The sequence below is a fragment of the Copidosoma floridanum genome, unplaced genomic scaffold (genome assembly GCF_036245765.1).
Source record: "Copidosoma floridanum isolate Cflo_tuat_1 unplaced genomic scaffold, Cflo_Japanese_pri ptg000011l, whole genome shotgun sequence".
NCBI classification, from domain to species: domain Eukaryota; kingdom Metazoa; phylum Arthropoda; class Insecta; order Hymenoptera; family Encyrtidae; genus Copidosoma; species Copidosoma floridanum.
The window spans coordinates 9,770,053-9,788,273 of record NW_028321888.1 but is presented as its reverse complement, the minus strand read 5'-3'; the positions used below and the strand labels follow the sequence as shown (position 1 = coordinate 9,788,273).

Here is an 18,221-nt window from a genome sequence, read left to right as displayed (position 1 = left end):
TTTATTAATTTATCTTTTTATACATTATTAAATGTTATAGTGAGTATAACTTGGAAAAAGATTACTGTCTACACCCTACGGGCAGATTAAATTAAATTATTAAACAAATAGTCAAGCGTGCTAAAGTTTATCTAGTTACTTTAGAAGAAATGAACTTATAACAGTTTAAGGCTTATTATAGTAGTGCCTTAATTTTTAGCTGTGGTATTCCTAAAAATTAATATTATTAAATATAATATCAGAAAATGTGATTTATTGTACTTGAACTGTTTGCTTAATTTTTTAACGATTCAGTTTTAATTAAATGATTTTGTATTTAAAATTCAACTGTATATTTATTGGCAGTTCACACGCTTCAATTTTTCTTAATATTTTTCAAATCTGTTCGAAACAAGTCTCAGGATTAATAGAAAATTAATATATTTACTACATTTATTGCATTATGAAGTGTCAACCCTCGACAATAGGAAAATACATAGCTTTGATAAGGAAGACTGTATTGCGTGGTTTTAATAGAGTACAATCGACGTTGCATATTGTTTTTCTGAATTAGGAATGTACAGTAAAGGGTTACAGTTTATCATTTTAGGGTGCAAGCTTGGAGAAGCTTAGAGATCTCCTAAACCGTCGTTTTGTAGCTAGACACTCGTGATCTCGGAGGTCCTCTGAACATACGCAGTAGCCGAGTAAGGTCCTAGACGATAAGATTGTGACTTAGTTATATAGCAGAGTTGGGTGTCGGTCATTAATTTCCGATGTCAAATTCACCCCCAGTCACTAAATCTCGTTGATGAGTTGGGTCTCGACACTGCCGACTAATGAACCTTGGCTAAATACTTTATTATTTAGTTACAAAGTAATGTACTGATATGTAACTGCACATTATTTTATTATATATGAAACACCTCTTGTAATTTTTAAAACGTATGCTACGTACGGGATACAATGACTTGGCTGAGAATCATTCTCTATTATCATTCACATATTGCTGTTAGTCGTTATTGCTTTAAACTATCTACACTTCTTTGACTGCTGAATATGTATTTAAATGTAACGGTTGACTTTTGTGTTAGTAAAAAAGTCAAACCGCTAATAAAATTGAAAATTTTTAGGTAAACATATAGGTTGCGTTCGATTTAGCCGTTCGTTTGAACCTAATTCGTACCAAATAGTACTGTACCAGAGTTAGTTCGCGATTCCATACATTCCTAACATCACATCAATAGAATATGAATGAATTCTTTATAATTGTTAAGTGTCCTTGTGATATACGTAAAAATGAGTAACTATAGATCCAGAAAAGGTTTAATAGTGGAACATTACTGATCAAGATGTGATTGTAAACAAAATTAAGCTAAAGATTTCTCTATATTAACTCTTAATAAAATAATTTAGGAACAAATTGTATTTTTGTTTGTTATTTGACAGTTAACAAAGATCTAATGATTTTACATTGGAAGCATCAAACATCAGTATGTATTTTCAAATAAAATTATCTGCATGATACGACAGCTGGTCGTTTGCTGTATAATAAGGAATTGAATTTGGAATACATGGACTGGTGAATCGACTCTGATACGGTATGAAAATGGTACGAACACGGTACGAACAAGGTACGAACGACTAAATCAAACGAAACTACTAAAAATTAAAGTAATAACATCATTCGGAAAAATATCAAAGCAACAAGACGTTGTCAATATGGCTAACTACCGAAATCTATTTCTGAGCCCCATGAATCTTTAAGAAAACTACAAATAATAACTAACGAGCACGAAAACTTCTCACTAGTAAATGATAAATAATCACATTTTGTTTTACTTTGAAGGAGGCTCTCTCGTGACAGTTTCCGAACCAAGACCAGATGAATTTAATAGTTTAAAATGTGCTAAATCCAATGATATAATTGTTTATATTGTTTACCCTGCGAAATTTCGAGTTATTATTAATTTGATGTAACGCTTTCTAACACTTATTTTTACAGTGGAGCTCGCACACGCGATGAAAACAACGTAACAACTTGAATAAATGAACAGTTCCCGTAATAAGATCACACGCGTTTTGTAGAAAAAAATCTCCTCTTTCCAATGATGCCTAGCAAAGTTGGTGTTAGCCTGGAAAATTTCTAGATATTCTATTGAAAATTGATCAAGTCATTTTATTTCGATAGGTTAATCTATGTTCCCTTATGTCAGTGATGCCAACTATACTTGAGTTTTCGAGCAAATTCAAGACCTACGATGTGGGTTGGCATTTCTGCAAGAGGAAGACTCCTTAACGGTCAGTAGTTTACAAATTTCATTTGAGTGAGATACTTAGTTTGTGAAGGGTATTTTTACGTTGCTTTAAATTTTTTTTAAAGTTCTTGTAGTTCACGGTTTCCGAAATAAAATTGATATACTTTTATCTTTTATTATTTATCCTAATATTTTTGTAATACTATTGTTAGTGTCTGTGTTTCACCGAAGATCTAGTTGTTTTATTGCAATATCCGAAAATAAGAAAAGAGGAATGATGTGGTTACGTAACTATATTATATTATACAACAATACTAAACCAATGTACGTATGCCTTTAACACTTTCGGAAAAATTTTGAAGTTTCATCTGTGTTACGACGAAGAGTTGTGAGGAATTCCACACTACATTCTATTGTGTGTTAACACTCCGAATCCGAATTCATTTATCTTCATAGAAGTATTACAACCAGTTTGAACAAAATTTTATGTCAAAATGTTGAACACCAAACATGCAGTATTTTCAAAGTGGGTCTACAATTCGACAGCGATTCATTCAGGAAATTTCTATGAAGTTTCTTATGATAACAAGTGTTCTGTCAGCATAAGTGGGTTCTTACGTACGCCAGTGTATGTACATTTAGAAAAAAAAACAATCTGAAGTTTAGATTAAGCAGAAAAATAATGATTTTTTGATAACATTTTGTATACTTTCTATATCACTACATAAAATTATAAACTAAAGACAAATTTTATGTACCTGATTCCACAACGTTTGGGACTCGGTTTGGAACTCAATTCAACATCAGCTAAAGTATCTCCAAGCTCGCACCACAAGCGCATCTATTATTTATCCATTCTGATATATTCTTAATACACGGTGAATAGTGGTGCATAACTTTTAAATATTATGATGTCTTAAATTTTTGTAAAATAACAAGCCATTTAAAAAAAGTTTAGGTAGATATGGGTCATTTCACAAAAAATGCGATATTCCACAAAGCCCATGTTTAAAAATAACGGATCAAATTATTTCGAGCTGGAACTTTTTTTAAACGGTGTAAGTCAATTTTTCCTAAATGCGTTTTTGAGATTGTGTCAAAAAAATTTTTTGCGTGGCCGTATGGTTGAAAAAATACCAAAATGGCATTACCGTAACGCGAAGCATTTGAAAATTTAATTTTAATTTAATTTTCTGGTGCTTAGACGTTAATTTAAAAAATTTTTTACGATGTACTATCCAAAAGTTTAAAGTGTCAAGCACATTATGTCATAGTTTGGAACCGAAAAAAATTTTTTTTTTCAAGTAAGGGACATTTGTGCACCATAAGTGATTTAATTTGGCCAAGTAATTAATTTTCGGACACTTGGAATTAACTATTTTGTATCCGTGAGTACACAAGAAGACTGTGTCAATTTTTTTGCAGTTCCAAATATTAATGTAACTATTTGTAGTATCATCACGAATACAGAGCATTTTTTTCGGTAAAATAATCGGTCACTACCGTAATGCCTCTAATCTCCCAAGGGTTTTGAAATCATCGATTATATGACTATAGTGTACAAAGGGGTATAGAGTGCAGATGTGATGAATGATTTCGTTGAAAAATTCTATCTTGAGGCTTCACAATCGCAAAAAAGTACCATTACGGTATTGACAAGTCTGTCACTACTGTAACACTCTTTTTAAATTTTTAAATAAATGCATTTAAACTAACATATATATAGGTTTTTAATAAGGTATCATGGAGTCGGGCTTAAAAGTTTTCAACTAGTTTGAACATTATATAGCTTGGAAAAAATAATTAAAGAATTCTAAACATTTAATTAAAAAAATCTAAATTAGGGCGTGAAAATATCGCAATTTTTGTGAAATGACTCATGTATAATCACCCTTTAGTGTACATACTTAATATATATAATGTGCTGTGAGCCAAACATTTTATAGCGATAAGTAAAATAATATGTAAATGCCTGTGGAATAAATAAAGAAAGCATGCTTAGCCTACACAGAATTAATTCAAAAATCAAATCATTTGAAAAAATGGCATCGTTGGTAATCAAAACCGATCGAGTTCCGAAATATTACCTTCGGTCACGCACTGTTTATGAAAATAACAATGAGCTTACATCGCTAGCTACATATACCTGTTGTTAATTCAAAAGTTTACTGAGGTTATTTAAAGTTTACATTTAATAACAGAGCGGCACTGTGGCCACTTTTCAAATGAGTTGATTTTGGATACGGCTCATTATAACAAGTATTAAAATTAATATACTATTAACCTTTGTTTCTTATCAAGTGCCTTATATACTAAGTTTCGATAAAATAATAATGTTGTAGCAGAAAAATGTCTGACTTAACATGTGTATAAATAAAAATGCTTCAATTGCCATCGTTTAAAAAACATTTTTTTTTAATTTATTGGAACCATTAGTGAGTTCATCTTTTTCATAAATTTGTTTTGCGTGATAAAGAGTCATCTCAGCAGAACATTTGTACTTTTTTGACAAGTACAGTCACATCAAAATACATTATAAAAAATAACAAAAATAAAATTAACAGTTATATAAGATTTAAAAAGTATTGTAAATATCAAAAAATAATAAATCAAGCCATCGCAAGTGTAATTTTGCGCTATAGATTTACGCAAAACTAAGCAGACAAAATTAATTTTGTTACAAAATATGTAGTTAATAAGTTTCTTAGATAACTTTAGAAAACTTTAGTGGTTCTATATACAGTAAAGATAAGGAACTTGAAATTTGTAATTCCTCTTTAGCAGTATTTTGTTACTACATAACAAACGCTTGTTAAGTAACAACGCAAAATATACATGCGCGTAAAGATTTGTTCAGGTGGCAGTAATTAACGCTTATTACAGTATCGCAAGATATTTAACTGTAAAATGGTATAGACGTGCCTTATTAAATAAGTAGACGGCCCGAACATTTAAGTATACTTGTACACGTAAAAGACGCCATTATTACCTAGGCACAGTAGTGCTACCACTGCCACCACGATAGGAATACACTCTTACAGAAATATACATATATACATTTCTTTAATCAAAGTGCTCGTACTCACTTAAACCTTTAAGACAAGTAAACTTGGATTCAACACATAGTCTCAGAGGCAGGAGCTGGAACGCCACTTTTCTCGTTGGGATCTGATTCAGCAGAGTCGCGGGTTGCAGCTGGTCTTGCAAGTGTTTGCTCGATCTCCCGTGTGACGTTTATCATTGGTGGAGCTCGATAGCACCGACGGCGTGTAGTTGACGATGTATCGTCGTCTATAGCCGAGGTTCGGCGCAAACGTGGGTGATGCTCGCTGCTGATGAAGAAGTTGCTTGAGGCGGGACCCATGGCTTCTTCCTGATCACTACCCTCATCGTCACTCAAATGATACCTTGAAAAATTTCAAAACATTTTACCGTCAAGTATTCAAGTTGAATTTTTTAGGTACAACTATGATCCTGAGGCTCCTTATATCTTTACTTCGGTAAAAAATTTCACCACTCGTCAAATTGCTGATTGAATTGGGTATACGAAATAAACTTTAAACATTAAGAAAGCGTAGAAAGCTATGTTTCATGCGGTTACTTTGTAAGTTTATGCTGTTTATCAACCCTCGTTACTGGAGTTTACGTCATGTAGTCTACGTGGAATTAGTTATAACAAAATAAAAAAACTAATATGTTACAAACTTGAAGTAGGACTTAACTATTAAAGTAATAATAACTTTTGTTTTATATAAAATAACTAGTTGTTTTAAACGCGGTTCAAACACTTTAATTATTTTGTTATTTGATTTGATTTACATTTAAGAATATTTTTCTATTTTCTTATTGAATTTTAATATACAACCGAACAAAATTACTTTCCTGGAATTTTTTAAGACATTAAAAGTTAAAAAAAATTAATTTTTTTGTTATTTATTATTCGAATCCTTTCTTTAAGCTAATAATTGTATCAACAATTTTTTAATTTTAGATACCATAACAAATGCTTCATGATCTTAGCTTCGTAAAGTAATATATTAATTCTTAAAATAACAATTGAATTCAAAAGTACAAACAAATCAAATAGTATCCAACTCCAGATGATTGTAACAACGTAAACTAATTTTTATTTCAAATATTACTTCGATTTAACGAAATTGATATTTAAAATAATTTTTTCCAATAAGCCGTTTAATATATTAAAATCCAAAACTATTAATAAGTATTTGGGTATCTTACATTATAAAATTTAAATTGTTATTTAATATTGGCTTTTTGAACTACATTTTAAAAAACTCATTTTTAAATTCACCTTCTCCGTAAATGTTCTCCAATCACAGAACGAATAAAAAGGCTTTAGTCACTGACAATCACTCTTATAAGTGTGAAGAGCTGACTCCATAATATCGACCCAAAAGTGTATAAAATAACAATAACAATACCGATAATAGCGCTGCCGATCATACTGACCTCTGGAGTCGAGAAATGTGCACCAAAATTAAAATGCTGTTTTATTATATCAACAACAATGACAATAACAATGACAATAATGATAATAATAACAACAAATAATATCAAATGATACCAAACGACTTTAGTACATATTAATTAATACAAAACAAGCTATACAAAAACTCCCTTAATCATTACAAACATTTTGAGATCTTTGGGAGACAACATTTTATTTTTTCAGATGGAGTCATCAATACATAAGCTCTCATGCAATCTCTGACTCACTAGTATTCCTGCATGAAGCCATAAACCTTCACACGAGATTTGACTCATGCACGAATCTTCCCAAAGTCATAAGCTCTCGTGCAGGCTCTGACTCACATTCTTGCACGAAGCTGCAACCTTCATGCAAACTCTGACTCATTCGTATTTCTGCTCGTACCTTCCCAGAAACCCTCATGCAAGCTTTGACGCAGTCACATTCCTGCACGTTCCTTCCAAAAGGCCGCAAGCCCTCGCACAAACTCCGACTCATTCGCATTCCCTTCACCATACCCATATCCCTAGAACCTGCACGCAGGTTGACTCAGCTTCGCACCCAGCCTATCCAGATCAACAAGGTGCGATCTAACCCCAAAGCAATCACGCAAGCTTGCAAGCTAACGCGTAGCCCCCAGGACCTATACGATCTGCAGAGCCAACACGTGATACCCACATCACCGTATCCGGAGAAGCGTGAAAAGGGGACGGACACCAGGAGGCAGCAAGATAGTCGAACTTTAAGGCCAGACTGCTGTAGTACACACATTCAAAAAAATTCCACGTGGACGCATTCGCAACACAGTTGAGATAGAGTAATTATACTAACAGGTATTACAGTATTACAGTCTTCACGCAAAAAAAATTTGTACCGTGAGAGTACAGGGGTCCAGCTTAAGAGAATACAAACACGCATTAAACGCATACAGTACAGCTGTCTGCTCGCAGCTATCCTAACTTTGGACTCGTACAGCTCGAAGCAACGCTGTACTTTAGAGGTCTAGGAAGGGGGCTGTCTGAGCCAGCTCTTGGAATGTATACGTTCCAACCTCCGAGCTCGAGCTGTAACTACCGATGTATAGTTACGGTATATATATAGTGATTACAGACGTGCTCTCTGGCAGACATATGTACGTATAGCAGCAGACTATATACACCATAACTATACATCGGAAAAGGAGATAGAGGAGTGTGGTAGATAGCACGCGTGTTTCGTCTATAAGAACATTTAGAGGCTTTTCCTGTCTTTTGTGCAGTTCTGATTGTCTTAATCATTAAGTGTGCTTTATAAGTTATATCTTGAAGTGTGCGGTGAATGTGCTCATACATTGTTTTTTTTTTAGTTTTATCTAATTGACTTATGACGGTCAAGACCGAGGTTAAGTTTTGCTCTGTGGTGTAACTTTACACGTGTTTTCGTCTGGTGTTCTTTTCTGGCAGTGCCCCCGGATATCTGGGTGGCACGAATCAAAAGCACCAATCATGGCGCAAAATTACCTTGATGATATGTCTATGGAGATGGGTGACTCTTCAGATATTGTGTTAAATCGAAGGAAGGGTAAAAGACCTTTTAATGCTATCAAAGATGACCATAGTTCAGTGGAGGTAGTACAACAGTCCAAAATAAAGCCCCCCTCGACTCTTTTGGACATCCCTGTTGTCCAGAGTCAAGTTACAAAAATATCCTCTGGCGTTATCAGTGACAAAAGCTCTCTACAGCAATCTAGCCGGATTAAACACAGTTATAAGCCCACCATCCTAAAATACGCTCCTGAAGATAAAGGCCCATTTGGTGTCATTATTCAAGGCAAAAAGATTCAAGGTGAGCATCACTATAAAAGTTTTAATCGGTATTCCATAAGTAAGAAGATCTCAAGCAAACACAGTATTAGGCAAGTATTTCTTAAATCTGCCAGTAAAATTGAAGTCATTTTTAAAACAAGAGAAGATGCCTTGATAACCAAGATTTTGCTGACTATAACTGTGATATATTTATTCCCTATCATCGTCTCATCAGAAAGGGCGTTATAAGAGGCGTTGATCTCGATGTTGAGGATAGTGACATTTTACAAGACCTTGAATCCAAAATCAAAATTTACAGTGTTCCAAGAATCACTAAGAAGAATCCTAAAGCTTTTTCAGATGACAATGCACCTAAATATATTCCAACAAAATCTATTGTAACATCTTTTCATGGTCAGGAGCTCCCGCAATACGTCTATTTGTATCATATTGCCCATGATGTGCAACCGTTTATTAATTCGCCTAGAATCTGCTATAAGTGTCACCTTCCCGGTCACACTTCTAATAACTGTCTGAGAATCTAGTTGCAGAAATTGTGGTGAAAGAAGATATGGTGGAGACTGTAAAACTAATGTTCCTAAATGTGCCTCATGTGGTGATCCTCATCGTTCTCTGGATAAAACATGCATAACCCTACTTCAAGAGCATGCTATTCAAAGAATAATGGTACATAAAAATAAGTCCCGGGACGACGCAAGAAAAATTGTAATTGGCAATAATAGCCCCAGGCATGTCAATGCTTTCAAAGAAGTCTTTTCTGAGCTGTCACAAGAGACTCCTCTAGCGATTCACAACAGATTCCAACTGTTATCGCTCCTGCCTCATCAATGATAACAATCATTCCTTTTCTCAAGCTTTACTCAGCAAACCAAAAAGACAGGTAAACAAAAGTGCCAATTACAATAATCACAAACCTAACCTTGGTCAACCTTTGACATTCAATAAAGGCAGCCTCCGGGGCAAAGGTAAACCTTTTAACCATGTTCCATCAACTGAACCTATCAATAATCAGATGAATTCTACCTACTCTGGACAAACACAGAATGCATTATTCAGGACCAAAGGAAATTCAGCTGCCGACAACAGGCTTTACTCACAGTCCACATCAGATGAAACAATAAGATGCAGTCTTAACGACACCTCTTCATCTAGATTAAACCACGAAGTTAACAACTTCTTTGATGTTCATGTGGCTAAATTATTAGCTTCAATATTTAAGACGGTTGACCATTCAGATCTCTCCAGTTTTAAACCCATCGCTTTAGAAAAAAATGAAGATGATGAAGACCACAGCTTGTGTTCCGACAGTGTGTAATTTTTAAGTTTCTACTTTATTCCCTTATATCCTAAGGTATTTTTTTTATTTTTTTTTATTCATTGTTTTATTTTTGCGCTACTTTTAGTTCCTTTGTCTTGTCACTTTAATTCTTACTGTATATGGTTACTCCATCTAATAACTCTACTCCCCCTACGGAGTATACTTTAAAATGTTTACATTGGAATATTAGGAGTTTATTATCTAAGATACATGAATTCAAACAAATTTTTATTGGTTTTGACGTCGTTGTATGCGTTGAATCTTTTCTTAAAGACAGCCATACTTTCAAACTTCCAGGCTATCATACATATAGACGTGATCGTCTTAACGCTGATGGTGGAGGCATTGTTGTCTTTATTCGAATAGATATTGAATATAAAGAAATCATTACACATAGCTCGCACGACTCAGTTGAGCTGTGTGGCATAAATATTACTAATGTTTCCCCTCCCCTGGATTTTTTCTTTTGTTACAGAACTCCAGGCTATACATTACCTCAAATCTATCGGGATGAAATTGTGCACAACCTCGATCCCACTCATCACTCGATTTTAGTTGGTGATTTTAATGCGCACAATGTCTCTTGGAACTGTGCTGATACCGATAGCAATGGCATATATTTTGAAAATGCATTTAAGTCACGGGATCTGGTTTTGCACAATTTTGACACCATTACGTACTCTGACGAAAGGAGGAATTACTGTTCTAATTTAGATTTAATTTTGTCATCATTTAATCTGGAAAACTACATTGCTTACACTGTTGGCGAAGATAAGTGGGGATCCGATCACTTTCCTGTGTTCTTTAAAATCTCCACTTCTAAACATGTTTATCTCAAGAAATCCTTCAAAATTAATTCGGTTCGTACGGATTGGAATCGGGTTGAGTCTATTTTGGAGTACGAATTCTATCAATTTTTTTCAGCCCAGTTTGAATTGTTACCACCGGTTTGTAAATATAACTTTTTGTGGATCTACTTAAAGACTCTATTTCTACATGTACACCAATCAGAAAAAATATCTCTTATAGAATAAATTCTAATCCTGTCCCTTGGTGGGATCGAGATTGTGATCAAATTAAAAGACTGAGAACCGCGGCGTACAAGAAATTTCTTTTTTCTTGTAATCCTGAGGACTTAGCCCTCTATAAAAAACGTTGCCTTGAGGCAAAAAAATATTTAAAAGTAAAAAAAAAACTTCTTTTATTAAATTTGAAGTCACTTGATTTTCGTACAAACATGTCTTAAATTTGGAATAAGTGCCGTATTTTCAAAAATTCGCGGGTTAAGCCCAGACCCTCTCACATACCGGAAAATATCTCATTTACTAATAACCATCTGCTTGCTTTTAAAAAAATTTGTCCACTCTGGGTTTCCTTGGATCCAAATTTTTTTCCTGCCTGTAACCCCAATGAGTTTTTTGATGCTCCTTTCACCTTTCTTGAATTAAACGTGGCCTTGGAGAATAAAAATACTAACTCTGCTCCTGGCCAAGACGGCATCAACTTTGAGGTCAGAAAAAAACTCTCTTACAAATTCTTACTTATCCTTTTGGATATTTTTAACTACATGTTCCAGCTACTCTTCAGAGTCCTGAAAAGAAATCTTTGTTCAATTTATTAAGAAATCTGGGGGGAATGGTCCAAGACCCATTTCTTTAACTTCCTGCTTCTGCAAACTTTTTGAAACCCTTATTAAAAATCGTCTTCAATGGTATGCAGAAGTTAATCGCTGGATCCCTTCTTCGCAACATGGTTTTAGACACGGCAACTCCTGTTCAGACAATCTCTTTAGTCTCGCATTGACAGTTGAAGATGCCTTTAAAAAGAACAGTGATATTTTTGCGGTCTTCTTAGATATTGAAAGTGCGTTTGATAACGTTAACATAAATATTTTTATTGGAAAAATTAGCTAATTTCGGGTGTTCTCCTCTTATTTAACATGATACGCTTTGTACGTGGCACCTGGTGGGAAGCTTCACCCGAAACTCTACTTACCTTTTACAAAAGCTTCATACGTTCTATTATCGATTATACTTGTTTTATTTTTTACCCTTATAACTTCAATCTTAAAAATAAACTAGAAAAAATTCAATTTGCTGCTATCAGACTTTTAAAACCTTAGGCTACCGCAATAGCACTCCCACGAACATCCTACTAGAAGAATTCAAAATTATGTCGATTAAATGCCGAACATAATTTTTATGCAATTGTTATCTAGCCAAAATCTCTTGCAACTCATCTTGTGAAACTTTCTCACACTTATCCAAATTCTACGATTCTCATAGTAACTCTCGCTTCAAAAGTCTCTTCTGCACTTGCATATTTTCCTTTTCTGCCTTAAATTACCCTATCTACTCCAATTCGCATTTCAATATTTACAACTATGATTTTCACTCCACAATTCCGCGTACTCCCACAGATAATTACTTTGGTGGAGATCTTAAGTTGTCTCCTTCCCCGAATCTTTTAATCTCAGACTTGATTCACGCACTGGATCCTATTCCTATCTTTACAGATGGGAGTAAGTCCTCTAATTTACCTTGCGTCGGTTCAGCAGTCTCCTGCCCTACACTTGACTATCATCACGCCTTCAGTCTTCCACGTTTTGCTTCCATTTTTTCTGCCGAATCAGCGGCTATATCTGCGGCTTTTGACTTTATACTTTCTATTCCCCATTGTAATTTTATTATACTCAGTGACTTACTCAGCGTCATCACCTGTCTTTCATCTTCCTCGCACAATATCAAAACAAACCCTTTAATATTTGACATTCAAAGTAAATGTTCCACTTTTATTACAAAATTTCCAATCAAATTTGTTAAAATATTTTGGATACCTTCTCACTCTTAAATCTACCACAACGACCACGTGGACATGCTTGTTAAATCTGTCACTTCTTTACCCGCTTCTGTTGTTTCAACTGTCAATTACACGGATTTATTCTAATATTTCTATCGCGATTGTTATGACAGATCTACATCAAAAAATACCATCGACGGTCGGCATAAGGGCAAAATATACTTTAAATTTTTTCGCTCTCCTCGAAAAAAACCATGGTTTTATGGGACAAGCCTCTCTCGAGCGTTTATAGTCACTATTAATAGAATGCGTGCTAATCATCATAGCTTGGCTGAAAGTCTTTTCAGGAAAAACATTATTAATGACCCTTAGTGTAACTGCGGGTATGAGGATCAAAATCTCAACCATGTGATCTGGAATTGTGATTTCTATGCCAATCAAGGAATTACTCTAATGAGTAACCTTAAAAAATAAATATCCATCCACCATTGAAAATCGAGTGCCTTATTTCAAATCCCAACATTCAAGCGTGCTTAATCATATTCAAATTTTTAAATTCATGTAATCTGACTATATAAGCTGTGTGCAAATTTAGCAATCTGAACATATTATAAGTGTATTAAATGTAGTATTATAGTATTATTGTATTATTGTATTATATGCGCTCTCACAAGTATTGTTTCTGTGTTCTTTTTACTTCTATCTACTGGTTTTAAGTTAAGCGTCTTATACATGTAATTCTATTTTCTATGTAATGTGGAAGTTGCGTTCTAGTCCTAGGAATAGTCTTGAGATTACTTCACTTTACTAAGTGTCTTTCATGTATGTTGTATGCTAATTATTGCATTCTGTATATTAATTTGTTGAATAAATGAGTGTTCATACCTCAAACGAGGTCAGAACCTAAAAAAAAAAAAAAAAACAACTACACATCGGTAGTTACAGCTCGAGCTCGGAGGGTGGAATGTGTATACCTTCCAAGCGCTGGCTCAGACAGCCCCCTCCCTAGACCTTAACAGTACAGCGTTGCTTTGAACTGTACGAGTCCAAAGTTGGGATAGCTGCGAGCAGACAGCTGTACTGTATGCGTTTAATGCGTGTTTGTATTATCGTAAGCTGGACCCCTGTACTCTCACGGTACAAATTTTTTTTGCGTGTAGTACATCACTAACCTATACTTAAAATTTCAGGAGGGGGCACCTATGGTTTTTTCAATAAGAATGATCCCACCCAAGTTTTTATTATGTATCTTTATCTGATAAATATGATTTTAATGGTAGATTGAAGTAAAATTTGTACAGCACATATATTCACAATTTTTGTAATCGTATTTATGAACTTTCATTTTTTATCATGTTTTTTACCTCATATAAAATTGCAAAGATCTGTTACAACTTTTTCATGAATGCCACAGTTTTTGGAAAAAAATCGCAATCCAAGAAAAAATGACCGTGGGTGTGGAAACAGAATTTATGTATAACTTGTTGCTTATTTAATATAAAGTAAACTCAATTTTGTAACGAAACAAGAGTTCGAGCTACTTGTACATCGTTTCTATTGTTTTGCTAGCTATAAACAATACTTTTGGTCAGTATTCCTTGACTGTACGTTAAATAATTGATATAGATAGGCGATTGATTGTGTATAAGTCATTATTTCTGACGTGACACTATTTTTTTCTATTTGGTTTTAAGGAGGTACAAGAAGTATAAAAATAAAAAATAGATAAGAACTTTTTTCTTATTTTTTACTTACTAGCGTATGTACGTATTGATAGAAAACTTCGCATTTTCCGAGCTTGGTGGCCTTTGTTTACCTCAAAAATGCAAGTTGGTTGTAAAAGTGAGAAATTATAATGATATTTATTGTTTTTAAGGTTGAATAAGTTAACGAAAAACATGTTATGGCCAGGAATGGCGCATTGACAGAATACGCCGCGTTTTCTAAGCCTGGTGGCCTTTATTAGTTAGCTTGGAGAACTTATGGGTTGGTGTAAAATAAACGAATTTTCTTTGGTTCTAAGGAGGCACTTGAGGTGTAAAAAAAGATAAGAATTTTTTTTCTTATTTTTTACTTAAACGCGCTCGTACGTATTAGCGCAAAACTCCGTATTTTCAAAGCCTGACGGCCTTTGTTGGATTCAAAAATGCATAAAGGCTGTGAGGGTAAAAAATTACAGTGATATTTATTGTTTCTAAAGTTGGAGTATTAAGGATTATAAGATTAGGGTGATAAGGATTATTTGTAATAATCATTAAAACTTTACATGTCCAATTTTACAGATTTGTATTTTCAAACCTTGATTAATTTAACATTTGTGACCGTGTCACTGAGGCCGTATTAATCAATTGTTTGGTATTGACTGTAGTGAATTGAATTGCGGGGATGGCGTGGTTGAGCTTTAACAGCTCAGAACAATGACTTGGATACGGTCAGTGAATAATTGCTCTTCATGCACCCAAGAGTACACGAACCAGCAGTAACAAAGGAACACGAACTTTAATTTAAATAAGAAAGTAACAAATTGTTTATTTACAGACTATTTTACAAATGTTAAAGTATTGAGCGTCGAGCCTCCTTACATATTACTGATATAAAACTATTTTGAAGAGCAACAGCAGAACTAGATGTACGTATGTATATTAAAAAGTCAATATATGTATGTAAAGTTATTACAAAGCAATATAGAAAATGAAAAAAGAAGTTCAGAAAAGATAAACAAAAAAGATAAGAATAGTAATTCAAAAAACCATAAAACTATTCAGAATTAAAGATAAGAACTTAGTCTTCACCTACCGCTGGTGCGTTTAAATTCATATGATCAGATATCTGGTTTAATAAAAAATCAACTATTGTGCTACATTTTACACCTGGCGTAACCAAAAATTTGACTTTTGTCAGTGCCATTACAAATAAAGTATATAATGCTCTTAAATAGTTTCAAGTATACAATTCTGAACAAAAATAATAATACCATCATATATGCCACATTGATAAAAATGGCATTTTTAGTTTCAATTTGATCATGGACAGTTAAAGTAAAATAACTATAAATCTCTGTATGTCAGTACCTCAAAATCAAAGAATTGAGATCAGACAATGATCATGAATATATAATTAAAGTTGCATGGCTTTTTCAAGACCTAGCTAGTATATAAATCACGATACAAGGATTGCTTACAATAAAATAAAAGAGTGAATCAAAATAATATTATCTTATACAAAAGTTCGAGATTTATGTAAGTTGACTCTCTGTTTGGTCAAGAATTTCGGGCTAAGGAAGTCTCTACAGCACCATGTTCAAATAAGCGATATCTAAAGGTTTTCTATTGAGAAATTACACCTGAATAAGCCTGAAGTGGAATAAAACCCAATCTCTGCAATCTATGCGTTTTCGTCTTTTAAGCTTTCTTACTTGTAATACAACATCTAAGAGGTAAACTTGACTCAAAGGTTATGAGTTGCTTTCTACTGGGTTACTGTTCATACTAAAGAAGTACAGATTGTGGAATCCGAAAAGTAACATTCACAGCCAAAGTTGTTTCATTTATTGAGGATTCCTTAACGTGACTCCAAAAACAAACTTTAATGCCTTTTTGATGACATCCCTTTGGTAAAAACTTTAAATTTGGATTCGGTTCTAGAAGTGGCAGAACCTGAAGACAAGATGGAACATTCGGAAGACAAATTCCAAGATACTTATGAATACTGGGATACTACAACTCTAAGAAGATTGACTCAATGGGAAAAAGGTCCAAAAGATTTAATGATTTTATACTGCACGTAATCACTTTTAAGTTAAACAAGACTCAGACCTTTCATTAATCACTTGAAAGCGCCGAAAGGGAACAGTAGATAGAAGAAAAGAAGGCTGAAAACTTTTCAACTATTCAGAATAAAACATGGGAACTGTACGTCTTACACCAGAATGTTGTTGTAAAAAAGAATTTAATTAACAGAAATTCTTAGCGTTCTAGCTAAGAAAGTGAGAACAACGTAGTATAATGTATAAGTTCCTCTATCTTTAGTATTTTTAGAACTAATGAGACCAATACATTGAGTGAAAGACATAAAAAGGTAAAATAAAAATAATATTAACAGAACAGACCTTCTTTGAATAAGATCCTCCATCTGGTGATAGTCACACTCTTCAGCATCTCGTAAGTGCTCATTCTCGATCTGCCAGGCGATCTCTACGGGGTTATGGTTACTTCTTTCGGAAATGCTTCTGACCCGGCATGGTGGAGGTGATACCGGCGGAGTTCTGGGAGGACTGAGGAGGCCACAGTAGCTCTCGAGTTCATCGGTGATACTTGTGTACTCAGCCCGCATAGCCAATAAAAGTGAGCGAGAGTTGTTCGAGCCCGATGACTGTATGACGGAAACCCGAGGCTCAGCCCACGTAACGCCTCGCTGAAAACTTGTTGAAGGCACCACCATCCCTGAGACGCTGGCAGCAATAGAGGCTACGGCTGCAGCTGCATCATCAGCCAGGGACTCTGAGCGCGTGCGACTGTTTTGCCGGCTGGACTTTTCTGCCGAGTCTTGCCGTGAGCCCGAAGTCATTGTCACGTCACCTGAAGTGTCTCGCTCATCTGACTTTTCAGCTTTGCATTCTTTTAGCTACAAACAATACATCGATTATTAGGTTATTGTTGATTTATCGTAATTTAATATTGTAATTTACCGTGAACGAGTAAAGAGAAAAAACTAACGTACAGCTGAATTACGAAGTATCACAGACTAGTTTTTGAGCAAAATTTTTGAAATTTCAGTTTCTGTGGTCTTTTTTTGTGAATTACCTTAAATTTACTGAGCCAGTTAAAATTTTTCAAAAAACAAGGATATATCTATGTTCTAAACAATAAATCTATCTATATTCTATTAAAAGAAGTATAAAAAAATGTAGAAATTAATTTTCACTCAAAATTACTAGTCATTTTTTTTAAAACTTAAAATCATAGTAAAAAATATAAGTCGTAGAAATTTGGTATATTACTTACCTAGGGAGGGAAAATAAAGAATGTCTCAGATTGCCAGCAATTGACATTGATAAGCATGTGATCTGAGGGATTCTTTGTTTCCTCCTGTGGGTTGTATACGATTTTTCACCAATCCTGCGCCGGGGCCCTATCCTCTAAGCGTGTCGGTGGGTGACACAACGGACACCAGGCCAACACGGTCAATTTCGACCAATCAGAGAGCTCCTTTAGCTGTGCATTGGCTATGTCGCCTGCCAACACGTTTAGAGGATAGGGCCCCAGGAGAAGAAATTTTCTTTCCGCGAAGTGGGACGAAAGTTCCTTCTTCCTACACAGTGGTGAAATATAAATTTTTCACAAAACTGTGTCGAATGTAGGAACTTTCGTCCCGTGAAGCGAACCGAAAATCCCATCTCTTGGAGCAGGAATGATAAAAAACAGAATACGCACCACGTTCGTCGGTTAAGAAATGCATTAAGTAAATTTCACGTTAACCACCCTCGGTTTTGTCTCGAGTGTTTATTCACATGAAATCCAAGACATTCTTAACCTCGCTCACTAGGTGCGGAATATACTAATTTGGACCGTGCG

At 34.5% G+C, this 18,221-nt stretch overlaps 1 protein-coding gene across 3 annotated transcripts in view; it reads right to left on the bottom strand.

Moving 5' to 3' along the window:
* Positions 1-3,420: 3,420 nt before the first annotated feature.
* Trpm (transient receptor potential cation channel, subfamily M) overlaps positions 3,421-18,221 on the bottom strand; it is a 161,883-nt gene continuing 147,082 nt past the window's right edge. For 2 of the 3 annotated variants that reach the window (XM_089590072.1, XM_089590073.1), the window contains 2 exons: positions 16,757-17,271; positions 3,421-5,644 (listed from right to left, as the gene is read on the bottom strand). In XM_089590072.1, the coding sequence (XP_089446198.1) occupies positions 5,353-5,644; positions 16,757-17,271 (807 nt within the window). In that variant the 3' untranslated portion in view covers positions 3,421-5,352. Of the gene's footprint in view, positions 5,645-11,416; positions 11,431-16,752; positions 17,272-18,221 lie in introns of all 3 variants that reach the window. The other variant, XM_089590071.1, reaches the window with a different exon arrangement.